The 26,760-nt window shown below is 40.1% G+C and overlaps 1 protein-coding gene across 1 annotated transcript in view; it reads right to left on the bottom strand.

The window, feature by feature from the left end:
- Positions 1-5,278: 5,278 nt before the first annotated feature.
- Positions 5,279-26,760, bottom strand: part of Tprg1 (tumor protein p63 regulated 1) — a 138,445-nt gene continuing 116,963 nt past the window's right edge. The window contains exons 5-6 of the mRNA XM_034514779.2: positions 21,788-21,941; positions 5,279-12,285 (exon numbers count right to left, since the gene is read on the bottom strand). Coding sequence (XP_034370670.1) covers positions 12,091-12,285; positions 21,788-21,941 — 349 coding nt within the window. The 3' untranslated portion in view covers positions 5,279-12,090. The remainder of the gene's footprint in view (positions 12,286-21,787; positions 21,942-26,760) is intronic.

Here is a 26,760-nt window from a genome sequence, read left to right as displayed (position 1 = left end):
ACCGCATACCTTTTAATTTTTATTTTTAATTTAAGTAGAATTAGAGCATTCTCCCTATAGTAATAAAATATTAAAAACCTCAGTCTGGGGCTTCTTCCTCACCTTAGACATGCCCACATTTTTATGGCTCAGCTAACCCATGGAGACTCTCCTGATGCTTCTTTTTCTTCTTCTTCTTCCTTTTCCATATTGGCTTTGGCCTCCTCCTTCCTCAGTTCTCTCTCTCTCTAAGCTAACAGAACCCCAACCCAAGCCAGCTATTGGCTGGCTGAACCTTTATTCACCAATCAGAATTAACTTGCAGGCAGGTTCTCAGGAGCTACACAAGCAGACTCTAGGTCTCAGAGATCCACACTTATCATTACAATGGACAGTGTAAGACGAAACCTCCCTTTCCCCTAATCTTAAATTGATAGCCTAATTTTTTTTAAGTATTATTGTTTCACACACTCACATACATACATACATATATACATACATACATACATACATACACACACACACACACACTTACTTACATTAAATAAAATTTGCTGAGGCTGTTTTTGTTATTTCTGTGTATGTAGTTGCAAGGCTGGCCACTCTACATTGGATTACCAATAAAACGTTCATTCCCAAGAGAGGCTAATTCTCCTCCCAATAGTCATTAGTTGCCTGTAGTTCTTTGTCTAGGAGTGGACACTCATAAACTTTTTCCCTTCCATGTAACCATGTCTTTTGTATTTATATTCTTCTAGTCTAGTCATGCAGCCATTTCTAAGAAAGACTAATTTATATCCTGGTATTCTGGCTCCTACAATATGAATGCCACCTCTTCCGCCCTGCTTCCTGAGCTATATCTGCAGAAGCTGTGATCCAGATGCATCCACTGAGGCTAGCCCTAGCAAACTGTGTGTCATTGCATACTCCTCGTAGTTGTCTTGACTGTCTTTATTTGCATTTGTAAAGACAGTCCTCTTTGATGAGGTGTGGTAGCAATGCCTATCTCTGAGTACAAGAATCAGATTTAGAATGTAGGAAGCAACCATGCTGCTCTTAAAAACTGGAGGTTGTAGACTCTTTTCTAAGTCTGTGACTTACTGGCCCTGGGAAGCTGGCTTGTTCTTTAGTACCAGGCCTGATTTTCCCGGCATTCACTAGGTCTCACTAGACAGTTCTTGAATACAACTGACATTGGGTGCCACTATTTTACACTTTTATCCATATCTTGCTGGGTTGATCATTGTCATGATTCCTCAGTGATGCAGCTGGCTAAAACTGTTTAATTGCCTCCTTCCCTCTGCAGCTTCTCTAGACCACAGAACACTATTCAGCTGTAAAGAAAATGAAAATTTCAGATAAATGGATAGAGCAGGAGTCAGAAAGACAAAGCCCATTTTCGTTGTCCTTTCATCTGCTGGTTTAGGTGGTTTAGATTCCCTGGCTGTGGTGAATAGAGTAGCTATGGACATTGTTTTGCAAGCATCTGGGGAGTAAGGTGCCAAGTCCTTTGGGCAAATGCCAAAATGTGGTATAGCTAGAGTGGTCATAGGGTAGATTTACTTTTAGGGTTTTTGATTTGGAGGCAGGAGGGTTGAAGTTATTTCATGGTAATTTCCAGTGGCCATACCAGTTTGTGATTCTCACCAACAATTGTTGCAGTAGGCAATTAATACCACTCATATCGCCCAGCGGTGGTGGTGCCCAAATTCCTCACTACCCACCCACCCCAATGTTCTGGATTCCCCAATAAAAGACACATACATGCAGCTTTATTTTTAATGTGCATTAATCAGCTCAATGGTTGGACCACTTCCAAGCTTCTACATGGCTAGTACACTCTCCCCTCCGATATTCCTGAATTATTACTTACTAAAACATGTATTCCATCCTGACTAACCCTGACCAGGCCTGCATCCCTCTTGGACCATGGTCCCCAACTCTTCCATGTTGGCTGTTACCCTGTCCTGCACGTCTCAGGCCTGCTCCTTCTCCTTTCTCATCATGGCGGTTCGAACTCCTTCTCTTCCTATCACCTTGCCTGTGAATCCTAAAGTCCCTCCTGTGTCTCCCTCCCCAGCCATTGGTCACTGGCAACTTTATTTACCAATTGAAACCAACTAGAGGCAGGGACCCACAGCATCTTACATTAGGATTCTCCTGCAATTTGGGGAACCCAATTAACATCTTGCAAGTGTTAAACCAAATCCACAACAGTGAGTAAGGGTTCCTCTTTCCCAACAACTTCAACTGGCATCATGAAAACATTAGTGGATAAGGAGGCAAACCACAAAACGGAAAGGATGCAGAGATAATCAGTCTCTGGAGCCCTCTTCCCCAGTGATGCTCTTTTATTAGTCAGAACCCTCGAACTCCTAACCACTAGAGACAGTGCATTTAAATATATGAGCATAGGGAAGGGAGCATGTATTTAACATCCAAACTACAATAAAACAATGAACACAATACATTCAACATTGAAGTTCTCCTTCATCTTCTATGGCTTATTTCTAGTAATCCACCTAGGAAATCACTCAAGTCAGACAGCTGGTCTCTGTGGCTTGTGGCTCACTCCAACTGAGTGGTTGACCAGAAGTGCCTCAGCTTCTCTTCTCATCTGGATAGCTTTTCTGTGCAGATTATCTTTCAGGTCACCATATTCTGCTTACTGTTTGTAGGACTTAGGTTTCTGCTAACTAGACTCTGTTTTAAAGCTTCCAAGCTCCTACTAGTATGATCTCTAAGACGTCACCCACATGGCCTTCCCGATTAGTTTAGCACGGTCTGAAGCTATTGCATGTGCCAATGTTACTATGCACCTCTGCTGTAGCTCCAACCAAGTCTCTAACAATTAGCTTTTGTGAAAACAAAATGTTATGCTTTCTCAAATCAAAGAGGCGGTCCGGGTTAAGCCACTGTTTTGTAAAATCCACACCATAAAACCTGGTGGTTTCACAAAACATTAGGCATGGGCAATGGAAAGACTTTGCTAACAAAATATCTACAAATCAGCATCATAAAGTACATTTACTGGATATTTGATGTGAGCAAATGCAGGTATACACCGTTTATGGGACAAAAATAGTTTAATATCATTAGCATTGAGTCAGGCTACCAGTTTCTCTAGAACTGCCATTTCAACCTATGGGTCTTACTTTGCCTTAGTGGGGTTTTTTTCCCCTCATTCAAAAATTTAAAAGTTTGACTTTATTATTCTCAGATTACTCATAGCTAATGCTGTATCTAATTATGTTCTAATTTAACAAATCTCTTCTTCCAGTCCCATACCTTCATTGTCGAGTTTTTATCAGCTTGTTGCCTTTTATTTGGGTTTTGCTGCTTTACTTTCTCGTCTCCAGGTCACAGAGACAGCACTTACATTGTACGCTTGAGAAGGTTAATTGAGAATTCACTGGCATATACAATGCAAGGATCCTAAGGCATTGCCTGGTGTAAATACTCCATAAAATATTGTAACTGCTATGGAGAGAAAGAATGGAAATGTCCTCGTCAAGTCTTGCTCCAGGAGAATTTCTGAGGAAGGGAACAGAACCCACACAAAGTGGGATTTATTTAACTGTGGCTCAAGAGAAGCATCGTAACAGAGGCATCCTCCACCGTATTAGGTGATGTGAACTTGCTCCCTTCTCTTGTGTTGGAAGCTTCTTGATTACCTAACTTCCTGCCTATGGAAGAGACTGCTAATACTTTGGTGAAGGGCCAATTTTGCATCGTGGCTTGGGCAGTTACATCTGTAATCCCAGATTAGAGCGTTGCCCCCTACTTGTCTGATGAAGGTATTAGTGTTTTTACATCTTTTAAAATACACCTTTTTACACTGATGTGGTATCACATGCCTGTGATCACAGTTTATGGGAGGCTGAGTAGGAGGATTGCCATGTATTCCAGTCTAGCATGGGTTACACAGTGAGCTAACGACCAGTCTATGCTTATATGTGAGACGTTTTCTCAATAAATAAAGAAAACAACAACAAATAATGTTTCAAATGAAATGATTTGTGTTATGTAACAATCTGATATAGGCAGAATGGAAGAACTAATAGCCATGCTTAAAACTATCACACTGTGGTGGTTTTCTGGGGAGTGCATGACTGTATGGGGTCAAATCACTATTCTAACCCTCACATTGCATCATTTGTAAGACAGAAAGTGTTCCTGAGGCAGATTATGGAAATGACATTCCACTTATTTGTCCACTAGAAATTTCCTTTGTTCCATTTCTTAGGGGTCACAGAAATAATTGCCATAAAGTCCATTTTTGGATGAGGCTACTGAAGCATATGTATGGCTTTTCTACTCAGAAGTTTGGTCATTGGAACCTCTCTGTAGGGTCATGCTTTAGATTGTAAGAGAGAAAACCATGAAGTAGGAATGCAGACAGCAGCTCTACGCAGCATCTCTATTTGCCACTGCCAAGTACCATTGAATCTACTGAGCGACACAGACAAAGCTATACAGGTAAAGCACGATACGTGCTAGCGCTCACTCCTGGTCCATACAGATCCTTCTCCTGGTCCAGGCTCAATGCAAATGTGGCAGCCTGTTTAACTTGGTCAGTAGGATTTGAGTAGTAGACCCCAATTAGGAACCTTTATTCAAAATCTAAAAGAAACAGTAGTTATAGTGGCTTTCTTAGCAATACAGTGCAGCAACATGTCAGAGTCTTAGAAGCTATGTATAGCTATGGCCCAGGTCACTGGTCTCCTGGAGTTACTTTTTGTTACTTCTTTATATCTGTGTCTTATAGGAAACTGAAGTGGTAGAACAGTTGCTGCTTCCTGCTCAGCTGCTTCTATTAACATAACAGCTGCAATAAATGAGGCACTGTAATGCCTTTTTGAAGAGAAGTAATCAAGTTCTTCACGGCCTAGAATATAGGAAAGTAGAGTACACTATTAGTTCTGCTAAAATCTAGAAGTCAACTGCTTTTAATGATATTAGTAATAAGGAGATGGAGTATATGTGTAAGTGTGTGTGTGTGTGTGTGTGTGTGTGTGTGTGTATGAATGTGTACATATATACGTGTGTGTATATTTGAGTGTATGTATGCATGTGTATGTTTGTGTATACGTATGCACATGTATAGATCTGTGTAAGTGTATGTATGTAGTGTATATATGTGTTTTGTGTATGTATATTTGTATGGATGTATATGTGTGTATATATATGTTTTGTGTATGTATATTTGTATGGATGTATATGTGTGTGTGAGTGTATGTGTGTGTTCTCTAGTTTGCTTTTCTGCTGCTGTGATAAAAACACTCTGACCAAACACAACTAGACAGAGGGAAGCATTTATTTTAGCTTACACCTAGTTGTCCATCACTGAGAGACTACAAGGCATGAAACTGGAGGCAGGAACAAAACAGAGACCATGGAGGAATGTTGCTTATTGGCTTGCTTCTCATGGCTTGTTCAGCTTGTCAACTTGTTTTCTTAGACAGTCCAGGATGACCAGTCCAAGGTGCCTTTACCCACAGTGGACTAGGTATGCCCACATCAATCATTAATCAAGAACACACCCCCACAGATTTGTCTACAGGCCTATTTGAAGGACGCAATTCCTTAACTGAGGCACCCTCTTCCCAGGTGACTCTAAATTGTGTCAAGTTAAAAAAAAAAAAAGTAACAAGTGAGGAAGAAAGCATCATATCAGTAACTACACCAGGCACTAGGAAATGCATGAATCCAGCCAAGCTGCAAACACACCCGGCAATCAGCAGACAGTCCTAGCCAGTCTACCATGTAGTTCTGCCTCATCTCTAAACTTTTACCACACATCAAGTCCTAAAAACTTAAGGTAAACTATAACTTATACAACATAAAAGATCCCCCAAATAACTCCAAAGTTTTTCCAATTAATTTCAATAGAAAACCGAGGGAAGTGTATGGGGGATATTTTAGGAGTTGATTTGTGGTGTAGGTCTGGAAATGTTGCAGTGTAAGAGTGTGAAACTACATGTTAAGTTAGCTATGACTGCATCTACTGATCGTGGGGTGTGTGTTTGCTGCCTGGCTGCATTCATGCATTTCCTAGTGCCTGGTGTAGTTGGTGGTGTGATGTTCTTGCTCTTGCTCTCTCACTCACTTGCTCCCCATCTTTGTTTGTTTGTTTGTTTGTTTGTTTGTTCAGTTGGTTGGTTGGTTGGTTGGTTGGTTGGTTGGTTGGTTTGGAATATTTTTGCCAACTTGATACAACCATAAACCATGAAATTGTTTTTATTACTACTTCATAACTGTAATTTTGCTACTGTTATGAACCATAATGTAAATATCTGTGTTTTCTAATGGCTTTAGTCACACACACACACACACACACACACACACACACACAAACACAGACACCACACCCATGAAAGAGACATTTGACCCTCAAAGGGGTCATGACCCACAGGTAGACAACCGCTGCTCTAGATCCTCTAAAGGGATCCAGAGAGTTCTCCCTCAAATCTATGTGAAGCACATTTCTAAGAGTGAATACCAACATTCTTGAACAGCTCCACAGCCACTATTCTCTATAAACAAGACCACAGCAGGAATCGCTGTCAGTGAACTGAATCCTCAGGTTCGGGGAGGAAGATGCTGATGGAATAGCTAATTGGAATTTCAGCTATACCTCAATCAACTGCTCATAAAGATGAATTAGGACTTGATGAAGCTGTCTGCCTATGCTGGAAGCACTGGGATGGATTCATCATTCCTGCTTCGTCTTCTAGACTGAAAATAGAAAAAGAACACTCTGGCTGACAGTATTAGACCAGGTAAAGCATCTCACAACTAAATTTTCATCACTCGGGGCACTGAGGCTGGAGGATTGGCATAAGCTCCAGGTCAGCTGAGGCTACAGAGTGACTGATGCTGTCTCAATACATTCCTAAACAAAAGGATTTCAGTTCCATAGTCAGAGAAGTCATTTTGATATAGGTTATTACTGGTAGAATTAATTGCTTTAGAAAAGAGGATGGGCTAAATTATACAGTGGTGGAGTGGTCGCTGGCCCTGCTTGGAGACCTGGGTTAAGTTCTAATTACAAAGAGTAAGAAAGAAGAACAAAGAGAAGAAGAAGAGGAAGAGGAGGAGAAGGAGGAGGAGGAAGAGGAGGAGAAAGAGTAGTAGGAGAGAAAGGAGGGTGAGGAAGTAAAAGATGAAGTAAAAGAAGAAGAAGAGGAAGTGGAAGAAAAAGAAAACAAGTGAAATGAGGAGTATGGAGAATTCTATGCACAGGAACATTAGTACAAAAGCTTGATTGCTTCCTTGAACCAAGCAGCAGGCTAACAGGATAATCCATAAGGTCCCTTTCAAAACAGTTCCCTGTGTTCCATGAAGGGGGATGAGAGTGCAAAAGGGAAATGGAGGCTCTGAGTTGTCCGAGATAGCATTGTGGACAAGACACACAACAATGTGATCATGTTGAGAATCCAATTCCAACACATTTCTCTGCACATAACACAGCATGAAGATGCCTCGTGTATGCTTCAAATGAATTAATCCAAAGTTGTGCGTTCCACCCAGTGTCACATAATGAAGACCTCTGAAATATTTGTTAAGAAATCTTTGATGTGAGTGTAAGAGCAGACAAGGATTCTAATGGAGGTGGGAAATGACCTCTGGGCTTAAGGCCTGACATTTCACCTAGTTGCATCCCTGAAATGGAATGCGGATTACCTTGTGTCTTGGACCTGGGGGCTTAAAAGGGTCTAGCAGACAATATGATACTTCTGCTTTGTGGCTTACTGGATTGTGATAACCAGATAGAATAACTATTGATCCAGCAGTATCGCCATCCAAATGAAGTTCTTCTTTAGCTTCCCGGGAATGGCATCAGCAAGGAAATCTGAAGGCTTGGCCCCAAAATGCATTTGAAGCTCATTGTGGGAGGTGCAGACCGAAGGTGAGTTTACACATCGGTGACTAAAGTTTCCTGTCACTGAGCATAAGAAGTCACTCATGAGCAGCGTCCCTAAACCACAGCTACAGGATGTGGGCACAAACCCTTGTATAATTGTTGGCCAAAAGCCAGGAAGCATTTCATCCCTGTGCAAATACTTGGGCTGTTGGTTTTTTTGTTGTTGTTCTTAACCTTTGAAAACCACAGGCATTAGCCTCTCTTTCTTCCCCTTGGCATAAGTCATCTTCTTTTCTCCAGCACAGTCTCTTGTGTGCAAAGAATTTCTAAGGAGCTTTAAGACTAAATTTAATACTTTTGCCCTCTCCCTGTTGCCCTATGAAATGCCAGATAGAGGTAAAGCCACCTTACAAAACATCTGCTGGCTCTGGTGGCTTCCGTAGCTTTGTTTGGGCGTTTTTTGATCAGATAGGAAGTCAGAGAGTGTTCCACGAGTGACCTTAGCCTTTAAGAAAATAAAAGTCTTTTCTGGAAATTCCCCCTAAACAACTATGGCCTATTGTTTTCTAACTCTAGAAATAACCCAGCTTTGTGATCCAAGGATCGAAATGAATACTTTCCCCTGGGAATGGAGGTGCTCTATTGAACAGAGCAATGGGGTAAAATAAGAACGGGAAAATGTAGATTAATTCCAACATTATCAAGAATTTGTTTTCTTTCTTTCTGGTTTTTTTTGTTTGTTTGGTTGGTTGTTTGGTTTTTTTTTTTTTTTTTTTTTTTTTTGGCTTTTTAAAAAAGTTTCTAAGCCTGTGTTTCATGTTCAGCAAAATGAAGGCATTGGTTTGGAAGCTTTCTATTCTTCCTTAGCCCCGGGGCTCTGTAAATTGGCACCTTTAATAGTGTTTCAACAAAGGGACAATGAAACTGGGTCTCAAGGCAAAGGATCTGGAAGCAGCCAAGATGTAAGTTAGCTTCTCTTTTCTATGTTAAAGGATGGGCAGAAGTCTGGCGACCAAAACAGTCCAACCAACCACAGGGAAGTCAGGCATGTCGACCATTACCAGCCGTTCCCCATAAACCAAGAAATGTGGCAACCTTACTTCAGTTTCCAAATGCCCTCACACCCTGGCATGCAAAGTTAAACTATACTACACCAGTCAGCATGTTTTTAAATGAAAGAGCTGGCAGAGAGACACCACTTGTTCTGAGTCAACAGAAGGAGAGTTATGTGAGATGGATCAGAAGCCTGAGAGGGTTTCTACTATGGGAATTCAAGCAAAATTCTGAAGGAAACCTCATCAGAACTTTGTATAGAGAAAAACTGAATGAAACAAAGACCAGAGAAGAAAGAACAAGTTTATGGGGATGTGTTTTTAGTTTTATGGTTCTTATATCCAGTCTAGTTTCAAAATAGATGGATAATTTCCATTTGGAAGGCATTAGTGGAACGTTTCAGATGACAGAGGGGAAAATCCAGGTGTACACTAGGCTCCTCAGGTTTGCTGAGCACAAGAACAAAGAGGCAACAAGAACGCAAAGCTTCTTTCAAATAGTAGTAGCTTTGTGTGACAAAGAACTAATTCCTGTTGGGAACTGAACTAAATTATCCTGGATGCACCCCACCCCACCCCATTGGTCTTTGGCAGAGTCCTGTTATATAGGCAGGGACTTAAGGTTTTCTGTGTCAGTGAGATGATGTGGAGCCTCGCCATTTCACTGTGGCTCCACATCTGAAAAGTAAGCATAAATGGCCCACTGGTTTGGATATTTAAAAAAATAACCAATAGGAAAGTTAAAGTAATTTTATAGGAAATAACATGATTGCGTAAGTTCTTTCCAAAACAGGTACCTAATTATCTGCTTAGCAATAACCGTTTAGAGAATTTTTATATTGACTTTTTAGATTTTGCACTACACCAATATTGTTCACAATATACATGCTCTCTAATCACCTTTGGATCAAGTGTGTTGAGGGTTCAGACTTCAAGAAGTAGTCTTTCAATCTTTGGGTATTTGACAGCAAAAAGATGTTAGTGCTTACCTAAAAACATCTCTCAAATTCCTGAGACTGCTCTCTCATGGATAACCCAGAGAAAGCTTGCATGGAAGCTCTATGTTCACTCTTCAGCATATGAAACAAATACCAGACCTTGGGATTAAGTAGCCTCTCTCCTCCTCCTCCTTTTCCTCCTCTTCTACTCCTCCTTTTCCTCCTCCTCCTCTTTCTCCTCTTTCTCCTCTTCCTCCTCCTTCTCCTTCTTCATTTTGAGTAGCTTTCCCTGAGGATGCTACACTGTGTCCTATAGAAGGTCATGTAGGGATGTTTGACTGAGCTTTGCAAGAGGGACAAACATACACAAGGAAATCAGTCATCAAGGAGAGCCTTAAACAGTAACTCAAGAGAACAAGCCAGACATTTCAGAGGCTTCTGCCAGAAAATGCCACTACCTGGAGGCATATGGGGGGGGGGGGGGGGGGTTTCAGGCAACAATATTAAAATAATTGGCCAATAACGCCTTCTTCAGAAGTGCTGCCAGAGCTATTGAATGACTTTTCATTCCACTACTGTTGACAGGACAGCTAAGGATTTCAACATTTCCTCTCAAGGTCTCAATAGAAGTTCCTTGCCTTAGGGATTTGAACAGTGTTTACCATCATAGGGTAAAGAAGTAGGTGTGACAAAGAGGCACAGAGGAAGGAACAACACAGTAATGGAAGTAAAGGGTAGTTCAAGTTCCAGTTTCGAATGTGTGTACCAAACTGATAACTGACTGTACCTGAGTCTTTGATTCTGAGGAAGCGAGCTTTCTAAAAAGAGAAGCACTGTAAAAGAGGAGGGGCCAAAGAATGAATTATCTGTAACTTTCAACCTCAACATGAAGGTAAGCATCTCAACGTTGAGTCTCAGGAGAAGCGAGAAAAAAAACAAGACAAGACAAAACAAACAACAACAACAAAAAATAAAACAAACAAAATTCCTGTAATAAAGTTTATAGTGATCCATTCAGAGCTTCTATGATAAAGAAACGTAAGATTTAAAATTTTTAAAAGGAAGAATCTAAAAGAAATGGCATACTGTCCTAGATTGTTCAAAGTTACAGCTAAGTCAAGAGGACAGAAGAAAGGAAAGGAAAAAGATGGGTATGAAATGAATGAAGACAATGTTTTGAAGTTATACCCTCAGTCCAAACCCTCTAAAATCATGACCTCAACAAAGGAGGGAGCCAGCCCAAAGCCATGGCCACCACAGTGCTCTTGATTTTTCTGTTTTCCAGACTGACATTCCACAAAAGATTTCGTTAGAAGAGGGGATGTCATTGAAAAATACTTGAGAAACAAAGCTGCAAAAGAGAATGTGCTATTGGACGGTACTGACCAACTACAGAATGTTATGATCAAATTGTGCTTTAGGAACAGACAGTAAGGTACATGACTAATTGAAAAAGCCTTGGCGTGGGGATCCTAATTAAGAGACTGTGGTAACAATGGAAGATTTGATACAACACTCTGAGTGAAGGATGGAATTCAGAAAGTTGGGGTAATAATATTTCTTTTTCTCTTCAGTGCAAAGGATCAAATTCAAGATTTTGTGCAAGTTGAGCAAACTCTATGCTATTGAGTAATACTTCTAGCCTTAGGAGAATGTATTTTAACCTTGGATACAATAATACTATGTCATATATCCATGTATTAGTATAACGGGATGCATATGGCAGAGAGTTCAAACCAATCGAAACTGTCAGGTTTCAGGGTTGGACTATAGAATACACCACAGAGAAATCTGGATTTGGAAAATGCTGAGTACAAAGGGGTGTTAGAAACACTGATGTAGGGACGACTGGCAGATATAAGGAAGAGCCTGACTCTCGGGATAAACATCAGAGAAGGGACTGTAGAGTGGAGTGCCCTCATAAACTGTAGCCAAAATAGCAAAGCCATGGGAACCTAAAAAGAATAAAACAGGGTTCAAGGGATGAAAGTGAAGATGAGAAAAATATGTATGTGTGGATCTGAGGAAAAGTTTACATTTTAACAAATTTAAATTTTAATTGTATCACAGATAGAAATTCAATTTTTCTCATATGAAAAATTGTCTGCCAGTTTAATCAAACTTTTAGATTTCCTAAGACACTACTAAGTCAGTCCTTTAAATATTATCTGAAAATAACTACTATAATCTAAAAATCTAAGTAAATTTAAGGAAATTGTTTATCTATAGATAATATACTTTATAACAAAGATTCTCAAAAGCCAATACTCCCTCGAGCGAGGGAGTAGCCAAGTTTGTTGCGGTTTCCAATGAATGACATGAGCCCTGTGTAGGTCTCAATCAGGATGGGCTGGGTTAACACCATCAATTCCTTTCCACTTCCAGATCCAGCAGAATTCTTCTGGGCATTCTCAATGGCTGGAACAAGCTTAGCTGTAAACCCAGACAACTGAAAAACAAAAGGAGAAGCATAAAGTTAGTAACTCCTGGGCAGCTCAGGAACATCCCCTCCTTAGTCAGTTCCCAGTTGAGTGATGGCCTGGCTGGGGTCTTCCTTTTTAACCATGAATGGCATCTCAGAAAAGTTGGCATTGCTCTTGCTTGGCATTTAATATAATACTCAGTCAATAAAGCATGCACATAGTAAAATTACCTGCCTTAGTTATTTTTCATTATCCATAACTTGTACAACATTAAAGAGTCAGCTTAATATTTGCCAGTAGTTTATTATAAATTAGACACTTGCTGAATATGAAAGGCCAAATATGAACAACTACTACCCTCCAAGTCAATTGACTATGAAGTAGTCTATGAAATGCACCAACTGTAGTAATGCAAATGTCATTATAGTAAGCAAGAAAAGAGACAGAAACTAATACCTATGAACACAGAAGAGGAAACATTATGCACAATTAGCAGATACGAGGAATGATATCTCAAAAGGAGACCCTCAAGCGAGGGCTTCCCAGGACCCAACAGGGATGATGTTAGCCAAAATACTGCAACAGAGGGGAGGCAGAACCTCTAGAGACCACCCCCAATAGATAGGCACAGCCCCCAGTTGAAAGATGGGGCCACCCACCCATGTCAAAACTGTTAACCCAGAAATGTTCCTGTCCAATGGAAAGACAGGGACAAAAAAAAAAAAAATGGAACAGAGACTGAAGGTGAAGGTCATCCAGAGACCATCCGGATCTGCAGACACCAGGAGAGACAGAGTCCATTTAGTGGTGTATGTGTCTAGTATTCTGGGCTTACCATCTGCCATTGGACAACCTATATGGGAGTTTGTCCCTGGAGGAAACTGATTCTTCACTCTCTCTGCAACCATTGACCACTAGAGCTAGTAGGGACAGGACCTTTGGAGTTTCATCCTATCCATGTCAGTTGATCTCATTATGCACATCTTGTTATGGATACTTTTTTCTTGAAAATTCAGGCATTCATATTTCCTATCATGTCAAAAAGATACTATCTAGAAGCAGACATTCTGATGTGCTGGCTCTTACAATCTTTCTATATCTCTTCCCCATTTCTCAATGCTCCATGAACTCTTGTTGGATGGTTGTGTTGCAGATAACATAAACTGGGTTTGGGCATCCAAGGAACTCTTATTCATTTCATTTTGATCAGTTGTGAATCTCTGTAAAAGTCCCCATCTGATCCAAAAGAAGCTTTTATGATGAGAGATGAGAACTACATTTATTGCAGCGAAAAGAGTTGGTACTTACAATATAGTTACAAATGATTCTTTTGAAAATCATAAAGGCACTATTATTAATAAAGTTAGTGTAATAGGTAACTTCACACTGGAGACAAGAGTTATTAAAAACAAAAAAGAAAAAAAAAAAAAGCAAGCCAAGCAGGTAACCAGCTTCAATCTTTTCATTCAAACCAAGGTGATATTTTTATTCTTTTCAATATGCTTAGTTTAGAGTCATATTATACTTTAAAAAGAGAATTATTAATTAAAAACTTTGAACTGCTATCTAACTTGCACAGTCAATAATTCAATCTACAACATTTTGTACTTTCCATTTTCTTTCCATGTTCAAAATCTAGGTCCAAGCCTCGTACTTCCATAATGCCTCCCTGCATACCCAATTTAAAACATTATTTTTCTTTTGGGACCGAAGAGATGGCCCAACAGTTTGGAGCACTGGCTACATTTCGTATAGTACCTGGGTTCAGAGCCACATGGTGGCTCACGACCATCTGTAACTCCAGTTGCATAGAATCTGACACCCTCTTCTGATATCCAATAGCACCGTGATATGCAGAGATGTAGGTAAATAACTAACACACATAAAGTAAAATAAATAATGAATAATGATTATCATAGTATTTTTTCCTTTCTTGCATTTCATTGATATCTCCACTTATTATTAACCAGATTTCCAAACATAGTTGCAAGTGTGGCCTCTACATAGTAAGCCATTGTGAGACTATGACAATTTTGAAATCAAATAGATTTTTATTATGGGGTAGACTGGTTTTTACAGTTTATGTATACAGTATACTCTGTAATTCCTGTCCCTCAGTCACTTGGAGCATTGCTAGGTACACAGAAGTCTCTGTTTATTTGAACTTCCATTCCCATCATATGGAGCCATCTAGCCATCCAAACACCTCCAGCCCTTTCCTCTGAAAACACACACACACACACACACAGAGAGACAAACTTTAAATTCCATATAAATGGCTTAATCATTATCTAAGAATTTTTCGTATAGCTTTGTAATTTGTAGCTTTTGACCATTTCATTTGTTTAAAAATGCATCCTCTTGCCTAATCTCCAGAATTTTGGAACAACCAAAATAAATCCATTATATCACTAAACATCTTTTAGTGGTAAAGATTTGACCAAATATCCCTTAGTGATGAAAAGTACCTTCCTTTAAGATAGTGTGTAGCAACGTCTGCAATCCCAATACTAAGGACACGAGGATGACGAGATCAAGGCTAGCCTGGGTTATGTGGCAAGATCCTATCTCATTAAAAATGACTCTCTGAACTAAAGAACATACAGCTTTACAATATATGTAGCATTAAGTACAGGGATTAGAAAGATCTTAACTTGTAAACAAGGTACCCAGCAGCTGTGAGCCCTTGGGTAAATTATTAAGCCTTTCTGAGTTTCATATTCTCTTCCTTTAAAATAAGTATACTGATACCATCAAATTCATAGATATAATGAGAGAGAGAGAGAGAGAGAGAGAGAGAGAGAGAGAGAGAGAGAGAGAGAGAGAGAGACCTATGTGTTCATACATAGTAGCAGGACAGGAGAGTGCAATGGGATAAGGCTGGAATTCAGAATCATTGCAAAAACCATTAAGAAGTTTGTTTCTCACAAACAGTACTTATTACCATCATAAAACTTTCTTATCACCATCATCATCACCATCTAAAATCCACAGTCTCCAAAAAGGTAAAATAATTGATCTCAACATTTCCATTTGCCAAGACCACCTGTCTGATTGTAATGCCTTCTTAGAGGTCAGTGTTTGTCAAATTAGATTACTGAACACTTCCTCGGCTCTCACATTAAGCCTCATTTCTTGTGGATCCCCTGTGGTCTCAGAATCTAAGTGCTGGAAGGAAAATATTGACACTATTTCATACTCAACACACTGCATTTCATTAGCTACACTTCATTCCTAGCCATGTCTGGAGTACTCTCAAAGGAGGTAGGCATGCTTACAGAGACAAGCTGCTCCTTAAAGGAGTGGCAGACAAAAGGCCACGTCCCCAAGCTGGCTCTTGAGCATTTCAAGCACCTGAGCTCAATCTCTGTGACAGGAACGCTGTGTCATCTGATATGAATGCCACCAACCACATACTTTTGTCTAAAAGCTTTTATACACCCACCTCTGTCTCCCGCTTTTATTTCTGTCTCAAAAACAGAGGGTCACGTTTTAACAACTCCAGTTACACAGGGGCTGTATGAGGGTTGGGGTGAAGCACACCAGTGTTCAAAAAGGAGGAGAAGGAGGAGGAAGAGGAGGAGAAGGAGGAGGAGGAGGGGGAGGAGGAGGGGGAGGAGGAGGGGGAGGAGGAGGAGGAGGAGGAGGAGGAGGAGGAGGAGGAGGAGGAGGAGGAGGAGGAGGGAAGAAGGAGGGAAGAAGGAGGGGAGGAGGAAGAGGTACAATATTCTTGACTTTACAGCAATTATTTACCAGCTGAGTGCCTGGGCCCCTGGTTGCTTCAGGTGTTGTCTGCCAGCAGCAACCGCCTAGAATCTCAGTTTTCCTTATTAGGACCATCACTTACTTCCTGTTTATACTGGGCAAAGAGACTGGGTTTCATGCCTTGCAGGCCCACATTCCTGAACTCAGCAGGTTTTCCAAGCCTTCAGGCCACAGGTTTTCAACTTCTCTCCGTAGAGAAGCAGGCACCCTGGGATGCAGAGCAAATCATCCAGTACTGAAGATGTGACACTACTTGGCAAGTTCCATGCACGTCCGTGTGAGCACATTTACCTGGAATTATCAATTGCTTTGTATGGACCCTGTAACTGCATAACTAGGTGTATAGCGAAAACTAAGAGGATGGCACAAGTTTCTTTTCTATACAACAAGTTTCCATACATTCTGTCTGACACTCTCACCCCAGCTCTCTGCTCTGAAGACCACACACACACACACACACACACACACACACACACTCACACTCACACATGCTCATACACACTCAACTCAAACACACACACATACACACAAGCACACACTCAACACACACACAAACTTTAAATTTCAGAAAACATGGATTAGTTATCATCCAAGAACCTGGCTTTGTAATTTGTAGCTTTTGGTCATGGTTCCTTTACTTAAAATGTCTTAGCTCACCTAACGTGATGCTTAAATCACTCTTACCTTGTTCTGCATAAAATGTCATCACTTCGCCACTTTTTAGACATAACTGTCCCCACTCTGAAATCCCATAATACCCTGCAATTCCCTCTATTAACCGTCTGATGAAAACTACATAAAAATTTGTGGATAACCTTTTCTGAAAGCCACCCCTCCTTCTCACCAGAAGTGTCCCCAGGTTGAACTCTATTGAATACGAATACACCTTAGGATTCCAGGTTCCTAGCATGCAGTAGTTTTGTTGGGTTCAACATCACAAAGATAGCCAATAAGAATTTGCTGAATTCATGTGAAAGGAAAACGAGTAGCTAATGTTAAATGTGGTTACAAAAAGATGAACCCTGTTTCAATATTCCCTAGAAAGGATGGGTAGGCAGTTCAGGAAAGAGAAAAGGTGACTGTTCAATGGATTGCTGTGCATTTCTGAGGATGATCTGTGATCCATTCAAGGTGTACATGAGCTTCAGTCTGGGTCACTAGTGCTTCTCCAGTGGTGTATGCCACAAAGTCAGGCAACTCAGCAAAGCAAGAGTTAGAGAACAAAGGCAAGGCAATGCCTTCTAAATACAAAGTAGGCCAAATGGATTGAGCCCGAGGGCCAAGATAGAAATATACAAGTCTACATCAGCCTGTTAGTGCACACAAATTCTCCCTTCCTTCATTTTAGTTTCTCTGCTTGGCTACACCCCTTCATCTCCTCTGTCTGTCTGTCTGTCTGTCTGTCTGTCTGTCTCCTTCTCTCCCTCTCTGTCTCTGTGTCTCTCTGTGTTTCTGTGTCTCTGTCTGTCTCTGTCTCTGTCTCTTTCTCTGTCTCTCTCTCTCTGTCTCTCTCTCTCTCACACACACACACACACACACACACACACGCACACACACACACACAGCATCTCATGTATACTCACAAAGAAGTATTGTAGGTTTATACCAAGTTCTGTGAATATTGGTAACTGTTAGGGAGGTATAGATGAATCTCTCTTAATATATGGCCTTAACTCGCTCACTTAATCCCTGTGCTTAAGTGCCTTGACTTTTCAAGTGAAGATATTCATCCCTATTTTATAGGTTTTTGTTAGTTGATTTACATGACAATACACACCATAAGCAAAAAACCATAGAGTAAACTGATATAATAACATGTGAGATTATTTCTGTGTACTGTGCAAGTACCTTAAATGCAAAGTAATCTAGTATCTTACATTTTCACAGTTGTGTACTATATATAAGCAGTAAATGGCACCTGTGCAGATTTCAAAAGATTTTAAGGTGAGCAGGTAAGAAGAACTGGACAGAAACTGTTTGAGCCAAGTGTTCTCTAGATTTGGAATCAGCCCACATTTGCTGTGATGGTAATAGAAAGTTACATCTCATTTTAGAAACAAAATTAGGTGGCAATAACTTTAATTTGAATACCTATCTGTATTAATCCTTCCATGTCAAGTGCCTTCCTAAGCGACTACCCAGTAACTCAATCCGGATGTCATGTCACCTGAGCCGAATTATTCCACCCGGTTCAACATTCTGTGTGGCAGTTCAGACCTAAAGTTCTACCTGCCTGACTATTTTTCAGATATTTCGAGCGTAACAACTTATAAGCTAAAGTAACCCCTCCAACTCATGATTTTCTCCATTCAAAGTTAGTGTAACCACTGTCTAACAACCCAGTAACTACCGCACCCTAACTTCTCTACCATTTCCTATATTATATCAGTCATGTGCTTTTTATCAACTCCCTGCTGAGTAATTCAAAATTTTCTCACTCCATACTATTACTCCTAACTTTATTTCTTATTTCTATTATCTAAGTCATTATATATTCATATCGGGGAATCTGTGGATTACACACCAGCTGAACTATTCTTTCTCTGTGGATGTTATACACACCTTTATCAACCTCCAGTCTCTTTCACTGGAAACAAACTTCTGTTTCAGTCCATTTATTTTTGCATTTAAATCTCTGCCTATTTACCTGCCTCTTCTGTTAAATACTTAAATTCACATGGTTCGAATATTATCACATTTATGTTTGTATCCTTAGCAACAATTCTACCTGTATTCTGCAAATACCAGAAAATGTTCAGTGAACAAAGGGATTCTAAGGGAAGTGCTCTGGGAAAGGGTGAGTTTGAATATATCTTTAGTAATCGGTTGTATCATTAGCTTGCAAGTTATTTGAACATTTTTGATGATGTGTAACTCAACTTCACAGTTTCTCATCCCTGCGTGTGACACAGAGTTTGTGAGACTGAGGTGAATTGCTTCCTGAGTTTCCTTTAGCATTTCTCCCATTTTTCTCTTCTTCCTATTTTATTAATAAGAGAAATTGAAAAAAAAATCTTAGTCCTTTAAAAAATCTCATGTTACATGAAAATATTCATGTAAGTACTATTCAAGATTCAAGAAGTCCTCTTCCAATCTCCTCTTCTACATTAGTTTAACAGAGCCTTACTCAAACTCAATGCTGGGAAAAGCCATGATTACACATAATGTTATGACAAATAAACCACCAACAAAAAGGTGCTGAGACTCGGAGACCTAGATCAAAGACTTACCATCTCACATCCCATATAGAGATCACTTGCTTGCCCAGAGGGCTTCATTTGGAAGGATCTTTGAGTAAGAATTGGCTTTAGCAAATGAAAGTTCCAGGCTGATGCCAGGAAGAAAATAGAAGACCGTGGACATGGACTTACTTTAAAAAAGAAATGATCTTGCAATGATCTCCCGGACTATCATCTAACCTTGTTACTCCAGGCTGTATGCCATGCAATGTCCCCGTTGGTCATTGTCCACTTTCATCCCTTGAAGAAACCTCTAACTCTGCTCTGTACGAAATTCTGCCTATCTTCTATACATTAACATAAAGAAAAGGGAACCTTAAAATCAACACATTTAACAGAGCCATATAGTAATGTGATTGGCTAAAAGCCAACCAAACAACTAATATTCATAATGTTTATATAGCCATGCATATGCTTCATATACACACATGCACACACACAAACATGTGCATGCATGCACATACATATGTACACATACACGCACAGAGAGAGAGAGAGAGAGAGAGAGAGAGAGAGAGAGAGAGAGAGCTCTAGCACTTACACAAGGCTCTAGGCTCCCAACTACATTCTTGAGTGCTTAGGCAATGATTCAAATCCCTTCAATATTTTCCCTTTCATGTTCTTTGAAAAAAAATTATTTGATTTCATCTGTGTGTAGCAGACTAAAACAAAGTATCATCAGGGCATTGCATTTCTCTGTAGCTCATAGAACATAGTCCTTAATCATTCATTGTATACTTCTTCCAGCAAAGGACATTCAGAATTAAGTACCTACCGCATCAAGTCCAAGGAATAAGAGAAGGCTTGTCCCAGGGAGTGACACATTTTAAAACTAAATCACTTAGTATTTATATTGGCTAGTAAGAAAATTCAGCTATTAATATGAAAATGTGTATCATTGTAAGGATTTTAAAAGGTGTTTCTTTAAAATAAAAGGACATTCTCTTCAGAAAATTCATTATTATGTGTTTTAGTCTGGATTAACAAGCATCTTAATAAATGTCTCTTCCAACGCTACTCACAATAACAATAAAAACCAGGAGTTTTGGGAGGGTGTAAACTGGAGAAGACAGAGGGTACCATGGGAGCATGTGTGTTTCTCAAAAGAACTTCTGAACAAAGGGTGATTTGGTACCCTGAATTGGGCACTTTGGAACGAAACTCTCCCTCCTCTTCTTGACTCCTTCAGCAAGTCTGCTCTTAGAGCAAGCCGGGATGGAAGCTTTATGGTGCTGGACTTGGTTTTCACTTGGTTATGTTTTCTTGGCTATAAGTGGTAAAGAGTCAACCTGCGAGCTGCTGTTGATGCCTTGCCTGTGGCATTGCGAAACTGATATCACATGAAGTGCAGCAACATGATCCCTGAACTAATTCAGTGTGGGCAGTAGTTGGAGCCAGGGTCAGCTCTGAAACCATGAACCTCTGAGGACACCTGCATGAGTCCCAAGAGGACCGCTAATTTCCCCTGGGAGCAGACAGGATCGAAGCCAATTTCTCTCTGTATTAGCGGAAATTAAGACCCCATCTAGCTTCTAGTCACAGTCACAGTGCCTCAAAGGCTCATACAGTAAGATACTTACCAGTTTATTTATTTACACCTCACAAACTGACTTGCACAAATGTGTACATTAATGTAAAAATTCTACTGTGTTATTAACAAGACTTACCAACAACCAAGTTTTCAATTTATATTAAACAAGTTATAATATTTTAAAGTAAAAGACAGACATCAAGGTAAGCATTTTAAAGGGACAGAAAAGATGAAAAATCCTCCATCTATATGTACACACTCATATGTGTATTTGGTTTTATGAAAATAGCTTGATTTTTCAGTGAACCTTCAACTCCAGCTGCTTTACTTTCTAACCGTGTAGAATGTCCCTGAACTTAAGTCATCTGGAAACAATGAGAGAATAGTCTGAAGGACTGTCCCTGACACTGAAGACCTCAGAATCTGAGAGGTTGATGACTGAAGGCATAGCAAAAACCCCAGCTGCTCTGAGTTCTGTGGAGCATTTGAGCATGCTATTTGTTCGAGTGGGTAACAGTCCAGTGAGATCAGCAGGAAGGGTAGACTCTTCCACACTCACTCAAGACATGAGACCAGCAAGACTATACCATGGAAAGAAATAACTGTGTATGGTATAACCACAGAGCCAATATGGCAAAACACACTTCACACTATTCCATATTTCTTCCCAGAATATGCCAATTACAATGTACCTGTATAGAGAATAATTACTTGCACCCTCTTACAATAAATACAGTAAGCCAAACATAAGTAGTGTAATTTTTTATAATATTCTATTAAAAGAAGGCACCAAGAGGGAAGGGGTACATTATCATCACATAAATATAATATATAAATGGTTTCTATGAAATAGCTATGTTCTTTACATGTCTAAAGAAGCATTAAACTTTGATCTGACCTTTAGGTTGTGTCTGAACAGTTTTTAACACATATTATATTCTAGAAGCACACAGTTTTGCCAACAGAGCTAACATGTGACAAGGTGCCACCTACCTTGCAGATCTCAATGAACTCCTCACTGGTGTTTTTCATAGGATGTTCAGTGAAGGTGGCATAGGGAACCTCTGTGGACCACGGGTTCCAACGAGACAATAGTGACCACCCCTCAGTGGTCCCCCAGCAAATCCTAAGGCCTTCTCCTGGTCTCCTAAAAAAAAAAAAGGAGATTTTTATTAAATTGAAGATTTCTCTTAGCTAACTCAGCATGAGGAATGTGACAATGGACTATGACCCTCCACTTAGCCTATTCCTCCTGAGGTAAATTGTTTACCTCAAACCAAACTAGTAAGGAATGTTGGAGGTAAAAAGATAGACTTGCTTTCAAGCTGGGTAGGTGCAAAAGGCTGTGAGAATCCACATGGAAATGTGACCCTCACTCTCGGGTCAGGGGCCATAGCTGGAAATATAGATGCTGGCCTCGAGCTGATGTCTGATGACAGGAAGTAAGGAGGAAGTGTCAAACAATAGGACATAGACACAAAGATGGGAGAGTCTCAGTGAGAGAGGAGATGACATTAGAAGAAGCCATCATTTAATTTTTTAAAACATTATTATTTTTAAATTTTATGTGCATTGGTGTTTTGTCTATATGTTTGTGTGAGGGTGTTGGTTCCTTTGACAGACAGTGGTGAGCTACCCTGCGTGTGCTGAGAACTGAACCCGGGTCCTCTGGAAGAGTAGCCAGTGTTCTAACCACTGGGCCATCTCGCCAGGCTCTAGAAGCAATCATTTAAACAGAGTAGTGAGCAGAAGGAAGAACTGACTGGGAAAGAACATACGATCGGCCAAATAAAGGTAGGACATCTATGTCCTTCTATGACCTTTGAGAGAGAAGAGGACAATTCAAAATCCTTACTTTCCTAAGTCAGTCACTCCTCCCTCTCCTGTATCTCCTGATCCTCTGCTTTCTGTACAATGTCTACCTGATGAAGCTGCAGCAAAGGTCACACCAATAGATTCTGCCTGCTTCTATCCCTAACCTCAGTCCTCGGGTGTGGAAGAAAACCATTGTCTGATATAATCTAGTCATCTGTTGAATCCAAATTCAAAGCGAGGGAAATTCAAGCAGGAATAGGAGGCAGTAAGTCATGGCAGAAGAGTATGGATATACTGAAAAGAACTCTCATGTCTGTAGCATCGTCTTCTTGATGCGCCCATCAGAATTTAAGGTTTGCAGTTTCGGCTGTCTCAGGATGCAGAGAGGTTCCTGGAGGTTATTTAAGCCAAGCTCAGATGCCCTGCATTCAACAAGCTTTAGAACCAAAGTTGGCTGTAATTCTAAGCAGCTCCATGAAGCAGCCTTTTTGGCTCATTTCTTCTAGAAATTCTATCCTGGGATTTTGAGATTGAAAAACCAGAGCTTAATTGTGGTGCCTTCACAAAGCTGTCACTTCCTGTATTAAGGCAGGATTCCTTCAGGAATATCGAGTGTTTTCTGAATGTTTATCCCTACAGAGGTGAGTGCAAACAGTCTCTCACATGTACTCACTCAGCTCCACCCTCTCAATGACTGATCTCAAGCCATGCCTTACAAAAGGAAAGAAAGAAAGGAACCTGGCACAACCTACTGCCATGTTCTCAAGTATTTGACAATCGTATTTGAAAGCTGAAACTCAACATCTTTTTTATACTTAATCCTTTGACCAAAAAAGTATAAGAGGAAAAAAAAGGAAAGAAAGGAAGGAAGGAAGGAAGGAAGGAAGGAAGGAAGGAAGGAAGGAAGGAAGGAAGGAAGGAAATAAGAGTCTGAAGCAAGCTTCTGAACTTCCCTTTCAAACCCACCTTCTCAGATGCTGTATGACTCTGGTCAAAACCTTGTGTTTTCCTGATTTTTTTTCTTGCCTAGGCAATAAATCTCAGGCTTTATGAATATATGCTTGCTGGTTTATGGAGCATTCTGACTTGAGCCAATTAAAACAATTTTCACAATAGAATTATTTACTGTTTCATATGTCAATTTAGACACCAAGTACAACTGTGTTTATTTTTTAAAAAAAGATGAATAAACTCTATCAAGATAGCTTCTTTAATGAGTCCACTTTGTCTTTTATTCAAGGAAGTCTTAAATGAAATTCAAGCCTAAAATTTAAGAGGGATAATAAGTTAAATATCTGATCATTTTGACCACAGTCATGACCTTTCCCAGAACACTAGAATCTGTTAAGAAACTGGGAAGAAAATATAAAATTACATATCCCTCCAACAGTAGCATTTAAAGTGAGAATTGCCAGGCCCCAGATCTGGGAGGAATGGGAAAGGACTGTGATTGGGGTGCATTGTATGACATTCCCAAATAATTAATAAAAATATTATGTTGAGGGAAAAATATCTGTGGTCTCCTTTGCTTCTGTTAAACATCTTTGAGACAGTCGTGACTATACACACACCTTTATGAACAGAAATACTTAATGCAACAGTAACATGTTCATAAAGGAAAATGCAAGTTAATAAAATAGAGAATGAAGCACAACAAGACATCAGTAGTCTTCTGTAGTCAGGATTTTGACTCTCAATACAGTAGGGTTAAGGACAAGTCACATTTCCCTTTCTGAGTCTTGTTGTGAGTTGGAAGCTGATTTATTTCTCCTTCTGAACTTTCTGAATATGTTTGTATATTTGATAAAAATTATATGACCTCTACTACCCTTCTTTAGTTTTTTAGGCTTTGTGACATTTAGTTATGTCAGTAACTAGGAGAAATATGAATGCCTGATCATGACACACACAACAGCTCCTAAGCAGCTGGGAACTGCAGCTCTAAGGCCTCTGACACCCTCCTCCGTCACCCTGTTCCCCAGTTCACACGCATACTTACATGCACACAGATATATACATACGCAAATAATAACATCTTTTAAAAAAGGATACACGAGAAAAGATTTCCATGCTGTATGACATTACCCAATTAACACATATTCAAAGCTTGATACATATTTTATACTTTTTTATAATTTTATTTAATCTAGACAGTAATGTGTTTTGAGCAAACTCGAGAGACATAAATGTAATTATAGGACAGAAAGAACAGACTTAATCAGGTCATCAAGTCAAGAACTGCTAGCGAATTGGAACAAACAGAAGAAAGAAAGCTTCAGAGCACAGTTGAGTCTCAGGAAGCTTTATGTGTGTTGTCAAAGCCTTTCTGCCCCCAGAATATTTCCTATGTGCTCTGGCTGCTTTGCAAGTCCTCGTCTAGTCCAGTGGTTCTCAACCCTCCCAATGCTGCAAAACTTCAATACAGTTCTTCACGTTGTGATGAACCCCGCTACCATAAATTTATTTTCTCAATGCTACATCATAATTGTAATTTTGCTTACTGTTATGAATCGTAATGTGAATATCTGATATAGAGGATATCTGATCCAGGACCCCTGTAAAAGAGTCATTCAACCTCCAAAGGTGTCAGAACCCACAGGTTGAGAACCGCTGCCTCAGTGTCTATGATTCACTGAACTTTTAAGTTCTTTGAACTGACATCTGAGTGGAAAGCTTAAGCCAGTTTTCAATTCTGCTTTTTTTTTTTTTTTCAGATGAAATAAATGCAGCTCCTGAACTAGTTTTTCTAATGAGTTAAGCAAATCTCTTCAATCTGCTCAGAACTTGTCACCTAACCCTTCCTACACGCCCTGTCTTCAGTGCCACCACTTACTTAGACAGACCTTGTTCGTGCAGTTGTAGCCAATGAGGGACACAGACCCCATGTTCCAGAAGCAAATCAGATGATCTCTGAGCCTGCTTGGTCAGCATTTGATCTTTCCAGACCAACACAAACACACATACATAGAAACCTTGCAGAAGTGAAGGATGTTCCTTGCGACTTCATTTCTTTCTGTGTTCTATCCTCTGCATTTGGCCTGCACTTCCATACTTCTGGAAGCAAGAAAGGCGATGTGGCCTTTGCTCCTAGTAAGAGGCCAAAATACAGCAACAGCTTCAGGAGAAAGCAAGTCTCTCCAGGAGAGAGCTTGGTGGAAAGTGTGTGACAGTCAATTTTAGGACACTAGACTTTGTAAGATAGAAGGAACTTTCTAAGATGTTTTCCATATCCTCTCCCTGTCCCTGTCCCTGTCCCTGTCCCTGTCCCTGCCCTTCTCCTTCTCCCTGTCCCTGTCTCTATCCCTGTGCCTCTCCCTCTACTCTTCCCCTCTCCTTCTTCCCCTCTCCTTCTCCTCCTCCCCCTCTCTCTCTCTCTTTCTCTCTCTCTTTCTTTTTTTCTCTCCTCCCCCTGTCACACATACACACACACACACACACACACACACACACACACACACAGAATTAGAATTTTCAAAAGGCCTCAGTTCTTTTTAGACCCATGTTAATTATCTGTTTTACTCAGTGACTCACAATTCTAAAACACAGTTATTGGCAGTGTAGAAAGCCGAGGCAATTACTATTTTCAATCAGCACAGCACACTGAGTTTATCTTCTATAGCGACAAAGCAAGGGCATGCTGAAGGAGTGAGTTTATAACGAAGGAATTACTCATACAAGGCCAGAGGACTATGTCCAGAAAGAAGTATGTTTTAAGCACACAAAGTAGCTCCAAGCTGAATGGAAAGAATGCATCCTTTTAATTACAAGCTTTATAAGACAAGATAGAGTCTTTTTAGGAAGGCCTCCTCTCCCTCTTCCTGAGCTAGGACATATGCTCTGTCAGTGCTTTCTCTGAGTTAACATTTATTTATTCCCTGAATATGTTTTCCTTTCGAGCCAACTTCCTGACTTCTTTCTGCTCCCCTGGCTCTCCCAAGAGTCCTCTAGGCCTCCCAAGAGTCTCTGCTAAGGCGTGAGCCAAAGACTGTTCCCCAGAATGAGAAATCGCAGCTTCCATTATTACCTAGTCAGCTGCCCCTCCTTTCCACTCATCTCAAATCTCAAAGCTGCACCACAGAATTAAAAACATAGCTTGAGGCACTGAATGGAGATTTATGAGGAAGCACAGATATTAACTCTTACTCTAAACG

The sequence above is a fragment of the Arvicanthis niloticus genome, chromosome 12 (assembly GCF_011762505.2).
Source record: "Arvicanthis niloticus isolate mArvNil1 chromosome 12, mArvNil1.pat.X, whole genome shotgun sequence".
In the NCBI taxonomy this organism is placed as follows: Eukaryota; Metazoa; Chordata; class Mammalia; order Rodentia; family Muridae; genus Arvicanthis; species Arvicanthis niloticus.
The sequence above is the reverse complement of the archived record's forward strand: the minus strand, read 5'-3'. Positions and strand labels throughout refer to the sequence as shown.